The 20,299-nt window shown below is 43.0% G+C and overlaps 2 protein-coding genes across 3 annotated transcripts in view; one reads left to right on the top strand and one right to left on the bottom strand.

Moving 5' to 3' along the window:
* The window catches only part of SARNP (SAP domain containing ribonucleoprotein), a 42,347-nt gene extending 28,759 nt beyond the window's left edge, over positions 1 to 13,588 (bottom strand). Inside the window, exons 1-4 of the mRNA XM_007533362.3 lie at positions 13,402 to 13,588; positions 7,500 to 7,599; positions 1,318 to 1,364; positions 1,031 to 1,098 (exon numbers count right to left, since the gene is read on the bottom strand). Of these exons, the coding sequence (XP_007533424.1) occupies positions 1,031 to 1,098; positions 1,318 to 1,364; positions 7,500 to 7,599; positions 13,402 to 13,437 (251 nt within the window). The 5' untranslated portion in view covers positions 13,438 to 13,588. The remainder of the gene's footprint in view (positions 1 to 1,030; positions 1,099 to 1,317; positions 1,365 to 7,499; positions 7,600 to 13,401) is intronic.
* A 147-nt stretch (positions 13,589 to 13,735) lies between these two features.
* ORMDL2 (ORMDL sphingolipid biosynthesis regulator 2) lies at positions 13,736 to 20,245 on the top strand. 2 transcript variants are annotated; one of them, XM_016192676.2, is made up of 5 exons: positions 13,736 to 13,851; positions 14,242 to 14,375; positions 14,676 to 14,850; positions 15,005 to 15,156; positions 19,768 to 20,245. In XM_016192676.2, exons 3-5 carry the CDS (start codon positions 14,677 to 14,679, stop codon positions 19,901 to 19,903), a joined length of 462 nt encoding a protein of 153 aa, XP_016048162.1. In that variant the 5' UTR covers positions 13,736 to 13,851; positions 14,242 to 14,375; position 14,676; the 3' UTR covers positions 19,904 to 20,245. The 2 variants fall into 2 exon arrangements, with proteins under 2 accessions (XP_016048162.1, XP_007533423.1); XM_007533361.3 differs by lacking the exon at positions 14,242 to 14,375 and having other exon boundaries at positions 13,738 to 13,851.
* The last annotated feature ends 54 nt before the right edge of the window (positions 20,246 to 20,299 follow it).

The raw sequence follows: 20,299 nt of genomic DNA, 5'->3' as shown, positions 1-20,299 counted from the left end.
ATTCCTATAAAGAGACAGATGTATTCTCCAGATGTGAAAAAGAAAGCAATATAATATCTATAAATATGTATCTCTCTATATAGATATACCTATACACCAGATTTTTTTTTTTTTTTTTTTTTTTTTTAGCAGAGCACTGTTAAGCTCTGGCTTATGATGGTGCAGGGGACTGAACCTGGGACTTTGGAGGTTCAGGCATAACCACTATGTTATCTACCCCCACCCTCAGAAATTATTCTCAAAGAATATATGAATGCCTATGAATAGATGTCAGATGGGGGTGGAGTTTAAGGATACTTGTTCTCATCTATGTATTTTCTACTAGTATATAAACTGTCTCTTATAATCAAATGCATGCTACAATTATAAGGAACAAAAATGGCAAAAAGAACTCAACTTTTCTTAATGTGCTCAAGTATAAGATGTCTAAACATTTGTGGACGAACCCTAAGACATGTTTAGTGCTCCTCACCTTGTGGCTTAGTTTAAGTAAATCAAGGTCTTGGGGCCAGAGAAAGGTGGTTCAGTAGCAGATTACACATCTTGCATACATGAGACCCTAGGTTCAATCCCCTATACCACATATAATACATGAGTGGGGACAAAGTAGAATGGAGGACTTGAAAGCAAGAGAAGACCCTGAGTTCAATCCCCGTTACCACAAATGCAGGAAAGGCACCCTGTCTGTCTCACTCATAAATAAACAAATCCTTAATACCTTATTCCCTTATAAAACCCCTTATATGTAGAGGTTGCATATGATTCTAGATTCAGAAAGAGTCATCTATCATGGCTGCCCCGAAAAACATCAAAGAACTGAAGTTTGGACTTGAAGTCTCCTGGTGCTAATATATAACTCACAGAACAAACTATTTCATTTCCTTCACTGGGAATATGAATTTGAGTGAAGCTGATAAAACCATTCAGGAAATGTATGATCAAGTCAATGGAATGTGGAAGAAGTTAACTGAGTGAAATATTAACTTCCTAAAAACCTAAAAGTGAAGGGGAAAAAAAAAAGGATAATTACATATCTACAGGTTTTTCAGAGGGTTCTTCTTCTTTGACAGGCAGTTCCATGGGTTTTGGTTCTTCTTCCTAAAATGAAGTGAAACAAGATAACATAAATTAAGTGTATACCTATCAACAGAAAACTATGAGAACTCCATAATGAACTAGACTTTCAGAGCCTTCATTCTCCCTTTATGTTTCCCTAATGAGTTAGTATTTAATCCTCTAATGATTGATGGTGAGTAACATGGTCAAAGCAGTGGAACATTCCCAGGTCAGTGGCCAATGTTATGCTCTCCGACTTACCTCTGTTTCATCTCCCAGTACATCTTCTTCATTTGCCTCTTCTTCAGCTAAAGAATATTAAAGATTCTGGTTAATCACTGCTATAAAACCATTTTGATCACTACACTTATTCTAAAATTATAATTATCTCACTTTCCTAAAGTAATCTGTGGGCTGGAAGGTGGCACTGTAGATGGAGCACTGAACTCTCTTACATGAACTCCTAAATTCAATCCCCTGCATTACATATGCCAGAGTGAAACTCTGGTTCTCTAGCTCATTAATAAGTAAGTCTTATTCCAGAGGTGGGGCTACAGAGTAGCAACAGCTGCATCTCTCTCCTATCCCAATCAACTAAGAATAACAAAGAAGATCACCTGAGAACACAAAAAGACAAGACTCTAGGAACTCACCAAATCACCAGTGAGTGTGGCTCATGGAAAGAGAAGGGCCTAAGGAGAGGTAAGTGGAGCTGAAAGCCCATACCTACTTGGGGGTGACTGGTAACAATCCCACAGTTTGTCAGTTGAGGCACCACCTCTGGTCTGAGTTTTATTAACAAATAAACTGCTGATGAGAGGAGAGGATCCCCTAAGACTCACCAAATGCAACTGTGAGTCTTCATTGCTACTGTCCCTGAAGTCTGGAGCAGCAATGGGGAGGCCCTGTGCTGACACTGGGGGCAGAGACCTGATCTGGCAACTCAGGAGAAGACATACACTCTCAGTGGTCTGGAAGTGGAGCTGTATAGTGGCAGCCTTTCCACACACTGTTCTCCTAAGGAATTTGGAGACACGATGAATAATTGCCTTAGAACTCATGGAGTACAAACAAGATCTGTTTAGAAACTCACAGGGCCAAAGACTGCTGCCCTTCTTGCCTCTGACTGCTGTCAGAGAAGCTGAATTGGGCCTAGGACTTTGGACTCTTGGGGTGTGGGAGTCTCTTTGCATAACCACTGTCCTATCTCTCCCCCATCCTGTTTTATCTCTAGGTTAGGAGTGAGTAAGCTAAAAAAATCTACTGATAGTTTAAAAGCCTGCAGTGTACGGGGAAGATAAAGAACAAAAGAGGGTTTAACAATCACCATGCTTCACCTCAAGGACTGAGACAACACTGAAACAACTGTTAAATTTCCTTAACTGTGAACTCTAAGTACTGACTTAAAACACAATAAATCCAGGCAAGTGATTAGTGGATAGGATAGTACTAAGAGAGGGGCCTCACAACACACCATATACAATAGTTAAACCTAGAAGAAATATTGGAGAAACAAACCAGAACAAATATCCAGATAAAAAACCCCAAAGATAGAAGCACTTAAGAATGAGGACAGGGAATCGGGCTGTAGCGCAGCGGGTTAAGCACAGGTGGCGCAAAGCACAAGGACCGGCGTAAGGATCCCGGTTCGAACCCCGGCTCCCCACCTGCAGGGGAGTCGCTTCACAGGCGGTGAAGCAGGTCTGCAGGTGTCTATCTTTCTCTCCTCCTCTCTGTCTTCCCCTCCTCTCTCCATTTCTCTCTGTCCTATCCAACAATGACAACAACAATAATAACTACAACAATAAAACAACAAGGGCAACAAAAGGGAATAAATAAATAAATATTAAAAAAAAAAAAGAATGAGGACAACGGTAGTTGGTTGGTGACACAGCGGGTTAAGTGCAGGTGGCGCAAAGTGCAGGGACAGGCGTAAGGACCCCGGGTTCGAACTCCTGGCTCCCCTCCTGCAGGGGAGTCGCTTCACAAGCGGTGAAGCAGGCCTGCAGGTGTCTATCTTTCTCTCCTCCCATCTGTCTTCTCTGCCTCTATTTTTCCATTTCTCTCTGTCCTATCCAACAATGATGACATCAACAACAACAAAGAACAACAATAAATACAATAAAAAAGAGCAATAAAAGGGAATAAATAAATATTAAAATTTTTTTACTTAAAAAAGAATGAGGACAACATCTAAACATTAATTGAAATACTAGTAATAGGAGTGAGGAAAGAGTTTGAAAGTATTATCAAAAATGGGGAAACAGCAAATGAAACTAGGAAAGAAAACACTATCTAGAAGTAATTAGAGAGCTGAAACATGAAATAGCTGAGCTAAGAGCACAACTAGTGGAACAAGCTAATACAGTATCAGAACAGGGTAACAAAATAGCTGAGCTACAGAAAACAGAGGGAAGAGAGTACAGAATAAGTGAGGCAGAAAACATTCTTAGCAAGATTGTTTAGCAGGATGACTAGAGAAAACTAAGAAAGAAGTAAGGGATCTCAAAGAGAGTAAGAGATACTGAAAACAACAGAGACCTATGGGATAACTTCAAAAGAAGTAAAATATGCATTATTAGCTTGCAAGAGTAGGAAAGAGAGGGAGGGGAAGAAAGCATTCTACAGGACATAATAGCTGAGAACTTCCCTACTCTAGATAACATAAGACATAAAGGTTCAAGAAGCTCAGAGAATCCCAAACAGAATTAACCCAGACTTAAAGACACATCATATTTAGAATGAAAAGGAATAAGGACAGGGAAAAGGTCCTGAAGGCTGCAAGAGAAAAACAAAGAGTCACCTACAGAGGAAAACCCATAAGATTAGCAGCAGACTTCTCCACACAAACACTACATGCCAGAAGAGAATGGCAAGATATCTACTGAGCTCTCAGTGAGAAAGGCTTTCAAGACTACTTTTCCAAGACTACTGTATCCTGCTAGACTGTCATTCAGACTAGATGGAGGCATAAAAACCTTCTCAGACAAGCAACAGTTGAAGGAATCAACTATCACCAAGCCTGCCCTGCAAGCTGTTGTGAAAGGCCTCTTATAAACAATCACATCATCATAAACATGCCAAGTATCAGAAAACTCTAAAATTTTTGAATGGCATTAAAATATCTTCAATCTATATTATCAATAAATGTCAATGGCTCAATTCATCTATTAAAAGGCACAGAGTAGGAAGATGGATCAGAAAACACAACCCAACCATATGTTGTCTGCAGGAACCCCACCTAACTCAACAAGACACAGACTCAAAGTGAAAGGATGGGAAACTACCATACAAGCCAATGGATCACAAAAAAGATCAGGAACAGCTACTCTCGATCTGACATGATAGACCTTAAAATAAGATAGGGATGGATATTACTTAATGTTCAGCGGATGAGTCAATCAAGAGGACTTAATGATTATTAACATCTATACACCCAAGGAGAGGCCATCTAAATACAGTAAACATCTACTGAAAGAGCTACAGCAATACATTAATAGAAACATAGTAATAGTAGGGGATTTCAACATGTGTTGGATGTTAGACCAGAAACCATCAAATACTTAGAGGAAAATACTGGCAGAACTCTTTTCCATCTAAATTTTAAAGGCATCTTCAGTGAAACAAATCCAATCTCTCACACACACACACACACACACACACACACACACACACACACACACACACACACACAAAAAAAATAGTTGAACAATTATCACATAGCAGAACTTGGACTGGGTCTGGTGTATTGCACCAAAGTAAAAGACTCTGGGTAGGGGAGGAGGGTTCAGATCCTGGAACATGATGACAGAGGAGGACCTAAAGGGGGGTTGAATTATTATGTGTAAAACTGAGAAATGTGAACAGAGGTAGATGGCATAATGGCTATTCAAAGATACTCTTAATCCTGAGGCTCCAAAGTCTCTGGTTCATGGTGAATTCACCTTCTTTACCCCATTTTGGATGGAGCTTGAAGACATCATGTTAATTGAGGTAAGTCAGAAACAAAAGGATGAATATAAGATGATCTCATTCATAGATAAGAAGTTGAAAAAAAAGATTAGAAAGGAAAACTCCTAACAGAACTTGGGCTGGAGTTGGTATATTGCAGCAAAGTAAAAAAAGACTCTGGGGTATGGGGGAGGCTCCCCACCTGCAGGGGGGTTGCTTTGCAGGCAGTGATGCAGGTCTGCAGGTGTCTTTCACCCCACCCCACCCCCATTTTCCCCCTCCTCTCTTGATTTATCTGTCCTATCCAAGAACAACAGCAATGACAGCAATAATAATGACAACAAGGGTAACTACAAGGGCAAAAAAAATGGGAAAAATGGCCTCCAGGAGCAGTGGAGGCACTGAGCCCCAGCAATAACCCTGGAGGCAAAAAAAAAAAAAAAAAGAAAATCAGTAAGGAGCAAGTATATATATGGGGCGCGGGGGGTGGGGGGTTAGATAGCATTATAGTTATGCAAAGTTGACTCTCATTCCTGAGGCTCCAAAATCCCAGGTTCAATCCCCCATACCACCATAAACCAGAGCTGAGCAGTGCTCTGGTAAAAAAAAGTTAGACAATGTCAGAAGCCAGAAAGTTCCACAGACCTGCTAAGCTTATAAATTCAAGAGTGGAAAAATACTTTCATCTCACAGATCAATAAAAATACTTAATTATGTGACTGTTCTGAGTTAACTAGTAAATCTGTCAAAAGAAAATTCAGAATGGGTGGTCTGGGAAGTGGCACAGTGGATAAACACCACTGGACTCTGAACCTGAGGTCCTGAGTTCACTCCCTGGCAGCACATGTATCAGAGTGATATCTGGTTCTTTCTCTCTCTCTTCCTATCTTTCTTACTAATAAATAAATAAAATAGTAAAGAAAAGAAAAGAAAAGTTCAGAATTGAGAAGTCTAGGAGGAGACAAAGTGGATAAATCATCGGACTAGCAGGAGGTCTTGAGTTCAATACCTGTGCATGTACCAGAGCAATGCTCTGGTTCTCCTTTTCCTCTCTCTCAATAATAAATAAAATTTAAAGGGGGGGAATAGAATTTCAATCTTCTAATTTTCAGCCTAATGTTTCATATTTTACCCTACTTCCTTTTAGGTAATTTTTAAGGGCTGAAACATAGCTCACTGGGAGATCACACACCTTCCTTGTGTGAAGCCTTGGGTTCAAGACCCAACACACCACATGAAAGCAAAGTAGACAGCAGTGGGCAGAAGCTACATGGATGGTGGAGCAGTATCGTAGTATCTTTTCCCTATCTCTGTCTCTCTCCAAGAAAAAGAGTGAAAAAACTGTAGCTGGGAGGCCACTGAGCAGCTGTATCGCACATGAGTTAGTCTTTGGGTTTATTCCCCCGTGCCAAACAAAATATATTTAAAAAATATATAAATCACAGTTCAAGCCCCTGGCTCCCCACCTGCAGGGGAGTTGCTTCACAGGCGGTGAAGAAGGTCTGCAGGTGTCTAGACATCTTTCTCTCCCTCTCTGTCTTCCCCTCCTCTCTCCATTTCTCTCTGTCCTATCCAACAACAATGATAATAACTAAAACAACAATCACTACAGCAATAAAACAAGGGCAACAAAAGGAAGAAATAAATATTAAAATATATATACATATAAATAAAATTGCAATGTTTTAAAAAGAAAGGGGCACTGTAGAGCTGGGCAGTGGTGTACCCTGATCTAGGTTCAGACCTTTTAGCCACCTGCAAAGGGAAAGCTTCACAAGCAATAAAGCAGTGCTGCAGATGTCTCTATCTCCCTCTTTAGTCAATATCTGTTCTATCAAATTAAAAAAGAAAAAAAAAGAGAGAGAGAAAGTGAGATAACCCTGGTGTGTTTTCTGGGCAAATTAAGATCTTTTTTTTTTTTTTTTTTAATTTAAGAAAGGATTAATTAACAAAACCATAAGGTAGGAGGGGTATAACTCCACACAATTCCCACCACCCAAGCAAATTAAGATCTTATATTGCCAGGAATCTAAATGAAAAAAAAGTTCATGAAGGTGGTACTCTGGATAAGTGCTGGAACCTCAAACATGAGGTCTTTTTTGTTTTTAATATTTATTTTATTTATTTATTCCCTTTTGTTGCCCTTGTTGTTTTATTGTTGTAGTTATTATTGTTGTTGTCATTGTTGGATAGGACAGAGAGAAATGGAGAGAGAAGGGGAAGACAGAGAGGAGGAGAGAAAGATAGACACCTGCAGACCTGCTTCACCGCCTGTGAAGCGACTCCCCTGCAGGTGGGGAGCCGGGGTTCGAACCGGGATCCTTATGCTGGTCCTTGTGCTTTGCGCCACCTGCGCTTAACCCGCTGTGCTACAGCCCAACTCCCAAACATGAGGTCTTGACTTCAATCCACAGGCAGTACAAACGCGTCTCTCTCATTAAACCTCTCTTATTAAAACCTCACCCCAGTCTTTGCTTCTATAAAGTACTCACCATGTTCTTCAAGATATGCCTGAAGCCTGTTGATAAGATCTTGTTTTATTCCCTTGGTCTCCAGACCACGAGCAAGACATTCTTGCTTTAGTTCCGCAAGCTGAAAGGAAAAAAAACAAAAATAAAACCCTTTTTTTAAAAAAAAATATTTATTTATTTACTTATTATTGGATATAGACAGAGAGAAATTGAGAGAGAAGGGGGAGATAGAGAGGTAGAGAGACAGAGAGACACCTGCAGACTTGCTTAACCACCTGTGAAGCGACCCCCCTGCAGGTGGGGAGCCGGGGACTCAAACTGGGATCCTTTCTCTGCTCTTTGTGCCATGTGTGCTTAACCTGCTGCACTACCGCCCAACTCCCAAAACCCTTCTTTAGTTCACAAAATGAACATGAAGTATACAGTAGTGTGTACACACACACACACACACACACACACACACACACAGCAGGTTAAGTGCATGTGGCACAAAGTGCAACCACTGACATTAAGGATTCCGGTTCAAGGCCCCGGCTCCCCACCTGCAGGGGAGTCGCTTCACAGGCGGTGAAGCAGGTCTACAGGTGTCTATCTTTCTCTCCCCGTCTTCCCCTCCTTTCTCTATTTCCCTCTAACAACAATGACATCAATAACAACAATAATAACTATAACAATAAAACAAGGGGCAACAAAAGGGAATAAATAAAGAAAGAAAATTAAATCCCCAAGACAAATAGCTCACATGCCTTGCTCTACTCAATGGAAATGCCACAGCACGAAGGGAAGTCTGGTGCTGTGTTGTCTATCTGAACAAACAAATCAGCCTAGGAGCAGAGAAATCAAGAGTGCTCAAGCACAAGCTCTGCCATTAGAAAGAAGAGGAGGAGAAAAAAAATCAGTCCTAAACTACAGGTCTTTACCCCACTTCCTCCAACAAAATTCAATATGTATGAAAATTTTTCTTTATTTTTTATCTTTAATTAAAGGACAGAGACAGTCAGAAATCGAGAGGGTAGGGGAGATAGAGAGAGAGAAAGAGAGACACCTGCAGCCCTGCCACACCACACTTGCAAAGCTTTCCCCCTGCAGGTAGAGACCAGGGGCTCCAACCTAGGTCACTGCACATTGTAATGTGCGCTCAACCACGTGTATCACCACCTGGCCCCCCGCATGAAGAATTTTCTAATGAAGAATAAAGATCCTACTTCAACAAAAGCATTAGCACAAATCTGCTATTTCTAAAGAAGTATAAAATCTGGGAGTCGGGCAGTAGCAGCGGTTTAAGTTAAGTGCACGTGGCGCAAAGCACAAGAACTGAAATGGCTTAAGGATACCGGTTCAAGCCCCCAGCTCCCCACCTGCAGCGGATTCGCTGCACAAGCAGTAAAGCAGATCTGCAGGTGTCTTTCTCTCCCCCTCGGTCTTCCCCTCCACTCTCCATTTCTCTCTGTCCTATCCAATAATAATAATAATAATAATAAACATCAATAATAATTACAACAATAAAACAACAAAGGCAACAAAAAGGGAATAAATAAATAATAATAAAATAAAATAAATTAAGAGAGGGGCGTTAGCACAGCAGGTTAAGCGCACATGGCACAAAGCACAAGGACTGGTGCCTAAGGATCCCAGTTCCAGCCTCCAGCTCCCAACCTGCAGGGGAGTCGCTTCACAGGCAGTGAAGCAGGTCTGCAGGTGTCTATCTTTCTCTCCCCCTCTATCTTCCTCTCCTCTCTCTCTTTTTTTTAATTTTTATTATTATTTTTTTTTTTTTACCAGAGCGAGCACTGATCAGCTCTGGTTTATGGTGGTGCAGGGGATTGAACCTGGGACTTCAAAGCCTCAGGCATGACAGTCTGTTTGCATAACCATTATGCTATCTACCCCTGCCCTCTTTTTTTTTTAAACAGATATCTTTAAAAAATTTTTTTTTAATTATCTTTATTTATTGGATAGAGACAGCCAGAAATTGAGAGGGTATGGTAGAGAGGGAGAGAGAAAGAGACATTGGCAGCCCTGATGCACCACTTGCAAAACTTTCTCTCTGCAGGTGGGGACCAGGGGCTCAAACCAAGGTCCTTTGGCACTGTAACATGTGTGCTCAACCAGGTGCGTCACCACCCGGTCCCAATCCTCTATCCATTTCTCTCTGTCCTACCCAACAACAACAACATCAATAACAACAACAATAACCACAACAACGATAAAACAACAAAGGCAACAAAATGGAAAGGGGAGAGAAGCCTCCGGGGGAGTGGGTTCATGGTGCAGGCACTGAGCCCCATCATTAACCCTGGAGGCAAAATAAAATAAAATATAAATTACATTAAAAAGAGCTGGAGAAACAACACAATGGTCATGCAAGTGACTTTCACACTTGAAGCTCTGAGCTCCTAGGCTCATTCCCAGCGCCAGCCAACATAATAAGCCAGAGCTGAGCAGTATTTTGGTCCCTGGTATCACATGTGCTGGTGAGATGTTGTCTCTTTAATAAGTAAGTTGGGCCCAGAAGGTGGTTTCGCGGTATCACATACATGGCAAGACCTTGGTTTTATTCTGGCACCACTTTTTTATTTTTTACTTATTATTTATTATTTATTATTATTATTTTGCCTCCAGGGTTATTGCCAGGGATCGGTGCCTACACCACAAATCCACTGCTCCTGGAGGCCTTTTTTTTTTTTTTTCCTTTAGTTATCCTGGTTGTTTTACCATTGTTGTGGTTATTATTATCATTGTTATTGATGTTGTTGTTGTTGGACAAGACAGAGAGAAATGGAGAGAGGAGGGGAAGACAGAGAGGGAGAGAGAAAGATAGACACCTACAGACCTGCTTCACCGCCTGTGAAGCGACTCCCCTGCAGGTGGGGAGCTGGGGGCTGGAACCGGGATCCTTCCACCGGTCCTTGGGCTTTGTGCCATGTGCACTTAACGCACTGCGCTAGCACCTGACCCCCCACTTTTTTATTTTAAGTGGTTTGATCTAGTGTGCACAGGGAGAAATTGTCCTACCTAAGAATTCCTTGGGTAAATGATGATATCTGAAGGGCAACCAGTAGTTATTTAGATAATCAGGTTTGGAGGGTGGGAGAGGCAAGTGCAGTAAAGCCAGAAGCATGTGTTCTGGGTTGTGGAATAAGGAGAAGCAGGAATACAGTGATTAACAACATGAATCTGGAACCAGACTGCCTACATTCTGAGAAACTCCTTTGTAGGTGTGTGACCTAGGGTCACTCAGCTGTCTCTGAATTTATTTTTCTTTCTTTGAAATGGGGATAAGAGAAACAGTCATCAGATAGGGTTAAAGAATTCAATTTTTTTTAATTTATTTCTTTATTGGGGAATTAATGCTTTACATTCAACAGTAAATACAATAGTTTGTATATGCATAGCATTCCCCAGTTCCCCATTTAACAATACAACTTTCTTTTTTTTTTTTTTTTAATCAGAACACTGCTCAGTTCTGGTTCATGGTCATGCAGGGGATTGAACCTCGGACTTTGGAGCCTCAGGCATGATAGTCAAATAGATAACCAGTAGGCTATCTACTTCCCAGGCTAGAGAATTAAATTAACTAATGTAAATAATTAAACCTGTGTCATACAGTAAATGCTACAAATGTATTAGTAATTAATCAACATGGCTATTCTGAAGGATTAAAATATAGCCACTGTGGCTGAAGTGTGAGAAACTAAACTGAAGAGATTAGCAGGGGTACGATGAAAAGGTTTTAAGCAGGGAAGTGGCTGCTATAACAAAAATCTAACTAGTTAAATCTCTCCCCTGCTCAAGTCAAAAAGAACACAAACTGATCCTGATCCTATCAGCTCCTCCTTTCAAATTTCCAAAGCTCCCCACCTGTTGCCTACATGACAAAAAACCAGTTTACACAACTTTAAAATGTCCTTTTAGGGGAGAATACAGATCCAAAAAGGATGACAGAGGACTTAGTGGGGGTAGTATTGTTACATGGAAAACTGGGAAATGTTATGCATGTACAAACTATTGTATTTACTGTCGAATGTAAAACATTAACTCCCCAATAAAGAAATTTAAAAAAAAAGTCCTTTTAGTATCACTTCAATCTGTCTTTAGTCATGCAGTTCACCTACTTTCCAAAGTATCTCCAACCACCAATAGACATACATTTTGTTTCAATATTACAAATGGCTTATTTTTCTCAACACTCTGACCCTAGGATATCACCATAAACCAGAACTGAGAAATGCTCTAGGGAAGGAAGGAAGGAAGGAAGGAAGGGAGGGAGGGAGGGAGGACTGACTAGATTTGGTACTATGACTTACTTCAGCAAGGTTCCCAGAGTGATGTAACTGGAACATGACCAGACATTTGGTGGGAAAACTATTTGTGAAACCACTAATCAAAATAGTCTCTTAATTCACCCTAAGAGTACTACTTTCTTTCAGGAAAAACAAACAACAAAAACAAACACAGGCCCAGTGGATAAACTGTTTAACTACCAGGCATGAGATCCTGAATTAGATCCCCAACTTCCAATGTGCCTGAGTGATGCTCTGGTTCCGACCGTCTCCCTCTGTCTCTTTAAAAGTAACTCCTAGGGGCCAGGAGGTGGCGCACCTGGTTGAGTGCACATGTTATAATGCGCAAGGTCCCAAGTTCGAGCCCCGGCCCCCACCTGCAGGGGAAAAGCTTTGCGAGTGGTGAAGCAGTGCTATAGGTGTCTCTCTGTCTCTCTCCCTATCACTCCCTTCCCCCTCGATTTCTGTCTCTATCCAATAAATAAAGATAATAAAAAAAAATTTTAAGTAACTCTTTAAAAAGAAAACAATCTAAATATGGAAATGTTACTAATATTTCCAAATGACATTTAAATTTAAAACAGCTTCTGTGGTCCACAGTGTCACCCAGTGGTAATGCCAAGAGATGCAAGGTTTGTCAGCACTACGAAATGGGACAAATATTCCTAACCTTGAAGTTGTTTTTGTTTGTTTGTTTTCTGAAAAATATTATGGTCTTAAGATTGAGTTGTCTTGGGGAGTCAGGTGGTAGCGCAGCGGGTTAAGGGCAGGTGGCGTGAAGCGCAAGGTCCAGAGTAAGGAGCCCGGTTCGAGCCCCCGGTTCCCCACCTGCAGGGGAGTCGCTTCACAGGCGGTGAAGCAGGTCTGCAGGTGTCTGTCTTTCTCTCCTCTCTCCATTTCTCTCTGTCCTATCCAGCAACGACGACATCAATAACAATAATAATTACAACAATAAAAAAGAACAAGGGCAACAAAAAGGAAAACTGAAAAAAAAATTGACTTGTCTCTAAGGTGATGGAGAGTGGGTGAGGAAAAAGCTGTGGGGCAGAGAACAGTGAGAGAGAAACCGAAAAACTTTTCGCATCTATGCCCAGGGGGTCGGTGCTCATAAGGTCTCCTGAACCCCACGGTTTCTGAGCAGAGGTCTATCTTCTGAGGTCTCTCCTCAAGTTTCAGAGTCCGCACGAAAGGGTGGGCTGTGACCCCATCTGAGAAACATACAAGGCAACTGCACAGGAATGTCAGAAAAGCCGCAACCCAGGGAATGAATCCAGGTCTTGGGTCGCTGGGCAAGGCGCAGAGGAGGCAGTCACTGACGTAATGCACCTCCCACAAGCTCAGGGATAGGAGAACAGGTTGAAGGCATCTACTCGACCCGGCGAGGAAGCATGACAGGCGACACAAGAAACAAGGGAGTCAAAGTAACAAGTAAAGATACAGTAAAGCCATGAGGAGAAATGGGAAATTAAGTAGGGAGGGAGAAGGTAGGCACAAAAGATACGGGGAGAGCCGGGAAATTCACCGAAAAGCTTAGTAGGAGAACAACTGCGAAACGCGTAAGCCATCCATTAGAATCCAGTCCCCAGAAAAGTCCAACTAGCTCCCACCCCTAGCCCCGGCCCCGGCCCCGGCCCTAGTACCTTCAGCTTATGCAGCTCCACCGTCTCTGCCGCCATCTTGCTACCCCTCCACTCCACTGAGCTCTCACTCGCTGCCTCTGCCTCTGTTAGCTCCCGCCTAGGAGCAGACAACCACCGCTAACCAATCGCTGACACTCTCACTTCCACCTCATATCATCGGCTCTTCTTATTAGTCCAGAGCAGGAGTCACTCCCTGGCCTCTAGGTACCTAGCCCCACCCTAGTCCTAAAGCGGGACTAGAAGGGCGGGGCCTAAGACCTCGGAACGACGGAGCTGACGACCAATGGCGCGTCCCCACTGCAGGCCCGCCAACCAATGAGTGCTGGCAGCGCTGATTCAGCCCCACCAATAGGAAGGCCGCAGATGGGCTCGGACAGCTGCTTCCTGGAGACCGCAGGTGTGGAAGCGAGTCCCGCGCCCCTAACCCCACGGCCTTCAAGAAACTAGCAGGTAGGGGCTGGTGGGAGTCTGGAAAGAGGTGCTGAAGAAAATTGATGGCACACGAAAGATGGGTGGACGGGGGAACAGCGAGTTAAGTACCGAGAGAAGAAAACTGAAGAGATCCCTGACTAACGAGAGTAGCTGGGGAGGAGCATGGGGCGGGTTCAGTGCTGAGCTTCAAGGCAGTTCGAGTGGATTCGAACAGGCAAGAGCCGATTCCTATCTAGGTCTCATCAACTTGGGAGCTGGTACATTACAGGGCCAAATCCGGATGATCTGAAACGTCCCAGGAGTAGGAGTTGAGGGTTCCATCCTTCAAGACGCTGAGCCAGGGTCCCTTCCTAGCGCTGGGCAAATTCTTGCGGCGCCCATCGTTGCTATCTGTTTGCTTGCTAACAGGCAGTAAGAAGTAGGACAAGCCCCTGAGGCTTCGCTCATCTTCCGCGGTGCCTTGATCATTACCCATGACCCTCTTCTGGAATTCTGAGTGTCTGATTCCACACTAATGATTACTTAAAACTTATTTCAGGAAAGTAAGTGAAAACCTTTGTTCCTCTTGTCCTTTGATGCAGGTGCCCCCCAAGCTTAAGTCTGCCCCTTAAATTTACAGTTGAAGTGGAAGAATTGTAAAATACTGTAAAAGTCAAAGGTGTTTGGACTTTGTTTTTCTCCCAAGCTTTTATAGTTTTTCCTTTGTACATCATGGGAAGTTCTCCTTCCCGGTGGAGTTCAGGTAACAAGGGCTATTCAGGAGACCACATGGGGGAACAAACTTAAAGGGGAAATTAAGAGGTAACTGAGTTGGACCCCTACCTAATCCCCTACTGTGGTAGGATGAATGTGGGGGTGGCACACAGCGAAGTAAACCCCAACACTCGAGTGATGAACAGCCGGGGCATCTGGCTGGCCTATGTCATCTTGGTGGGACTGCTGCACGTGATCCTACTCAGCATCCCCTTCATCAGCATTCCTGTTGTCTGGACCCTGACCAACGTCATACATAACTTGGTGAGCACTAAACCACACCCGTATTACCCATCCCAGGGCTTTCCGACCAAATATGAAATAAAATCAATTATTCGGGGACATAAGTTCCTTCCCTTTTGGCATTTTAGTATAATTCAACTGAAGGACTCTTTTCTGCCCATTTCCCTCCTCCCAGGCTATGTATGTCTTCCTACATACAGTGAAAGGGACACCCTTTGAGACCCCTGACCAAGGAAAATCTCGGCTACTGACACACTGGGAACAGATGGACTATGGGCTCCAATTTACTTCTTCACGCAAATTCCTCAGCATTTCTCCTATTGTGCTGTGAGTCTGGGGAAGAGAGGGGCACAATATGGGAGATGGTCCAGGAGCCAGATAGAGGCTCACAGGAATTCTTTTTAAAAAGCAGACCCTTTGAAGATAGTATGTTATACCACATCTAAATCTAAGAGGAACAACAAAAAGAAAAATTAAGTATTCCTGAGGCCAGGCGGTGTCACCAGGTGGTTAAGCCTCACATTACAGTACACAAGGACTCAAGTTCAAGCCTCTGGTCCCCACCTGCAGGGGGAAAACTTCATAAGTGGTGGAGCAGGGCTGCAGGTGTCTCTGTCTCTCTCCCTATCTCCCCTTCCACTCTCAATTTCTTTCTGTCTCTATCCAGTAATAAAGATAATTAAAATTATATATATATATTTCTAGCTTCCTCTTTAACAGCAGAATATAGATGGAACTGACAAAAGATTTAAGGGTCAAAAAAGGCAGCATAGCAGGAGTCGGGCAGTAGCGCAGCAGGTTAAGCGCATGTGGCACAAAGTGTAAGGACCAGCTTAAGGATCTCGGGTACAGCCCCTAGCTCCCCACCTACAGGGGGTCGCTTCACTTCACAAGCAGTGAAGCAGGTCTGCAGGTGTCTTTCTCTCCCCCTCTGTCTTCCCCTCCTCTCCATTTCTCTCTGTCCTATCCAACAGCATCATCAATAACAACAACAGTAACTACAATAATAAAACAACAAGGGCAACGAAAGGGAATAAACTAAAAAAGGCAGCATAGCAGTAGTGTACCAGACTTGAAGGTCTGAAACCCCAGAGGTCCCAGGTTCACTGCCCAGTACCCCCATATAACAGAGCTGATCAGTACTCTATGGTCTGTCTTGTGAAAATAAATGAATCTTAAGGACTGGGGAGACAGCATAATAGTTATGCAGAGAGACTTTCATGCCAAAGGCACCAAAGGTCCCAATCCCCTATACCAACATGAGCCAGAGTGGAGCAGTGCTCCAGTAAAATAATAATAATTTTATTATTAATAAAAAAGGGGGGCTGGATGGTTGCACGCCTGGTTGAGCACATTATAGTGCACAAGGCCAGGAAGCTTCACAGTTGAAGTAGTGCTGCAGGGATCTCTATCTTTACTTCTCAGTGTCTGTCTCTATCCAAAGTAATATTTTTTAAAAATATTTATTTGGGGGTCGGGCGGTAGCACAGTGGGTTAGGCGTGCAGGGCGCAGAGACCAGCGTAAGGATCCCGGTTCGACTGCAGGGGAATCGCTTCATGGGTGGTGAAGCAGATCTGCAGGTGTCTATCTTTCTCTCCCCCTTACCCTCCTCTCTCGATTTCTCTGTCCTCTCAACAATGAACAACATCAACAACAATAATAATAACCACGATAGGGCTACAACAAAAAGGGCAACAAAGGGGAGGGGTGGGAAATGGCCTCTAGGAGCAGTGGATTCATGGTACAGGCACTGAGCCCCAGCAATAACCCTGGAGGCAAAAAAAAAAAATTATTTATTCCCTTTTGTTGCCCATGTTATTTTATTGTTCTAGTTATTGTTGTTGTCATTGATGTCGTTGTTGAATAGGACAGAGAGAAATGGAAAGATGAGGGGAAAACGGGGAGAGAAAGATAGACACCTGCAGACCTGGTTCACCACTTGTGAAGCAACTCCCAGTCCTTGCGCTTTGCACCAAGTGCGCTTAACCCACTGTGCTACCACCCAACTCCCAAAATAAAGTATTTTAAAAAAAATTATCAAGAGGGAGTCGGGTAAGCGCAGGTGGCACAAAGCGCAAGGACCAGCTTAAGGATCCCGGTTTGAGCCCCTGGTTCCCCACTTGCAGGGGAGTCACTTCACAAGTGGTGAAGCAGGTCTGCAAGTGTCTATCTGTCCCCTTCTCTGTCTTCCTCTCCTCTCTCCATTTCTCTCTGTCCTATCCAACAATGACTACATCAGTAACTACAAGGGTAACAAAAATAAATAAATATTTAAAAAACATATCAAGAAAATAAATAAACCTTTGGGTGAAAAAAGGAGGGGGGAGTCTAGCTATAGTGCAGTGGGTTAAGCTCATGTGGCACGAAGCGCAAGGACCAGTGGAAGGATCCTGATTCAAGCCCCCAGCTCCCCACCTGTAAGGGAGTCGCTTCACAAATGGTGAAGCAGGTCTGCAGGTGTCTACCTTTCTCTCCCCCATTCCCCTCCTTTCTCCATTTCTCTCTGTCCTAACAATGACGACACCAATAACAACAACAATAATAACTACAACGACAATTTAAAAAAGACAACAAAAGGGAAAAATAAATGCAAAAAAAAAATTTTTTTTTAAAGGAGGGGTAAAGGGGTCAGGTGGTGGCGCACCTGGTTGAGCGCATGTGCAAGGACCCGGGTTCAAGCCCCCAGTCCCCACCTGCAGGGGGAAAGCTTTACAAGTGGTGAAGCAGGGCTGCAGGTGTCTCTCTCTCTCTCTCTCCCTATCACCTTCCTCCCTCTTGATTTCTGGCTGTCTCTATCCAATAAATAAAGATAATAATTTTTTTTTTAAAGTAAAACCAAATGATTTTACACTAAGACATGAATAAAGCATGAGGGAGATACATAGTGCTTATGCAAAAAAAACTTTCATGCCTGAGGTTCGGAAGTCCCAGGTGGTGGGGGAGATAGATACTGTAAGCGTTATGCAAAGAGATTGTCATGCAGTGCTTTGGTGGTAAAAAAACAAGGAAACAAAAAAGTCCCAGGTTCAATCCCCCCTCTTCATGAACCAGAGCTGATCAGTGCTCTGGTCTGTCTCTATTTCTCATTAAAATAAAACAAAAATATATTTTAAAAAGTGAAATAAAGACAAAAGTGATAAAAACCTATGAAAACTTGAGGAGTGGAAATAAAGAAAACTCTATAGTCATATTAGCTGAAACTGCTTCAGCTATCACTTGCCATGTCAATAATTTAAAAATCATACAAACGGGGCAGGGTGGTGGCACACCTGGTTGTGTACACATTACAGTGTGCAAGGACCCACCCAGGTTCTGTATTTTTTTGCCTACAGGGTCATTGCTGGGGCTCAGTGCCTGCTCTACGAATCCACTGCTCCTGGAGGCCATTTTTTCCCATTTTGTTGCCCTTGCTATTGTTATTGTTGCTATTGCTGTTGTTGGACAGGACAGAGAGAAATCAAGAAAGTAGGGAAGACGGGGGAAAGAAAGCTAGACACTTGCCGATCCGCTTCACCTCCCGTGAAGCAGCCACCTGCAGGTGAGGCGCTGGGGGCTCAAACCAGGATCCTTACTCCAGTCCTTGCGCTTTGCACCATGTGTCCTTAACCCACTGCACTACTGCCCGGCCCCAAGAACCCGGGTTCAAACACCAGGTCCCCCCCTGCAGAGAGAAAGCTTTGCAAGTGGAGAAGCAGTGTTGCAGTTGTCTCTCCATCTCTCCCTCTCTGTCACCCCCATCCCTCTCAATTTCTGGCTGTTTCTATCCAATAAAATAAAGATAACTTAAAAAATATAATCATACAAACTAAGTACTATTAGTATAGCTGAAATATTTTCATATAATCTAGGACTACATGCTGTTTAAAATTTAAAAGAGTCAGGGGGCCGGGTGGTGATGCACCTGGTTAAGTGTGCTTTACCATGCACTAGGACCCAGGTTTGAGTCCCCCACTACCCACTCGAACAGAAGCTTCACAGGTGGTGAAGCAAGTGTCTTTCTCTCCCTTTCTATCTCCTCCTCCCCTCTCAAATTCTGTCCTATCAAATAAAGGGGGGGGGCGCTGCCAGCAGTGACAGATTCATTGTGTAGGCACTGAACCCCAATGATAACCTTGGTGGCAATAAAAATAAATAATCCTAGAAAGAAAAAGTCAGGTGATCTGGGAGGTGGCAATGTGGGTAAAGTGGACTTGAAAGCATGAACCCCTAAATAGGTGCCTTGTATCATATATGCCATAGTGATGCTATGGTGTTCTTGCTCTCTTTCATATATAAATAAATCTTATTAAAAAATAAAAGTGGGCAAAAGGGAAAAAAAAAGTGGGGTGGGGATAGATAGTGTAATGGTTATGCAAAGAGATTCTAAGCACCAAAGTCCCAGGTCAATCCCCCACACCACTATAACCAGAGCTAATCAGTGCTCTAGTTAAAAAGAAAAAAAAATCAAGTGGCCCAGGAGGCAGTACAGTGGATGAAGTTTTGAGTTCACATACATAAGGTCCTGAGTTTGAATCCCTGGCATGACATGTGCCAGAATGATGCTCTGGTTATTTCTCCCTCACTCATAAGTATGTCTTTTACAAAAAAATATAAATAGTGATGGTCTGGGAGGTGGTGTAATAGATAAAACACTGGACTTTCAAGCATGAGGTCCCAAGTTCAATCCCTGGCAGCACATGTGCCAGACTGATGTCTGGTTCTTCTATCTTTCTCATGAATAAGTAAATAAGGTGTGGTGTGGTGTGGTGTGGTGTGGTGTGGTGTGGTGTGGTGTGGTGTGGTGTGGTGTGTGTGTGTGTGTGTGTGTGTGTGTGTGTGTGTGTGTGTGGTGGCGAACCTGGTTGAATGCATGTTAGAAAAAATATAAATAAAAGTCACTGGCAGGGCATAAATGTGAACAGTAGAGGCCAACTTCAGTCTATTTCTTTTCTCCCCAGCTACATCCTGGCCAGCTTCTACACCAAGTACGATGCTGCTCACTTCTTCATCAACACAGCTTCATTGCTCAGTGTACTGCTACCTAAGTTGCCCCAATTTCATGGGGTTCGTGTTTTTGGCATCAACAAATACTAAGGGACTGGAGACAATGTTGAGACAAAGGGCTGTAACATACTGGCTTCTCTACAAAATCTTCTGTGTTCTGAAAGCCTGAGAACTAAATATACCACCTTTCCCAAACTCCAAGAAAGAGAACAGATTCACAAATGGGGCTCCCTGGCCTTAGGCACCCTAAGAGCAAGTTTCTCTGACTTAAGTAAAATAGTTGAGATAACGGCTAAATCATTTCACAGCAGGAAGCCATGGTTGGGCAGCTTATTTAGTGATTAAATTTTTCCATTATCTTCCTTCCCACCACCTTCCAGCTCTGGTTTGCTATTTTCCTTATAATAAAGTTTTTTTGTTTTTTTTTTTCCAGTTTGGCTACAGTTTGGTCAGCAGGAAGGGTAGGGAGGTCTCAAGGCTGGGAAA

Source organism: Erinaceus europaeus, chromosome 7 (assembly GCF_950295315.1).
Source record: "Erinaceus europaeus chromosome 7, mEriEur2.1, whole genome shotgun sequence".
Lineage (NCBI taxonomy): Eukaryota > Metazoa > Chordata > Mammalia > Eulipotyphla > Erinaceidae > Erinaceus > Erinaceus europaeus.
The sequence above is the reverse complement of the archived record's forward strand: the minus strand, read 5'-3'. Positions and strand labels throughout refer to the sequence as shown.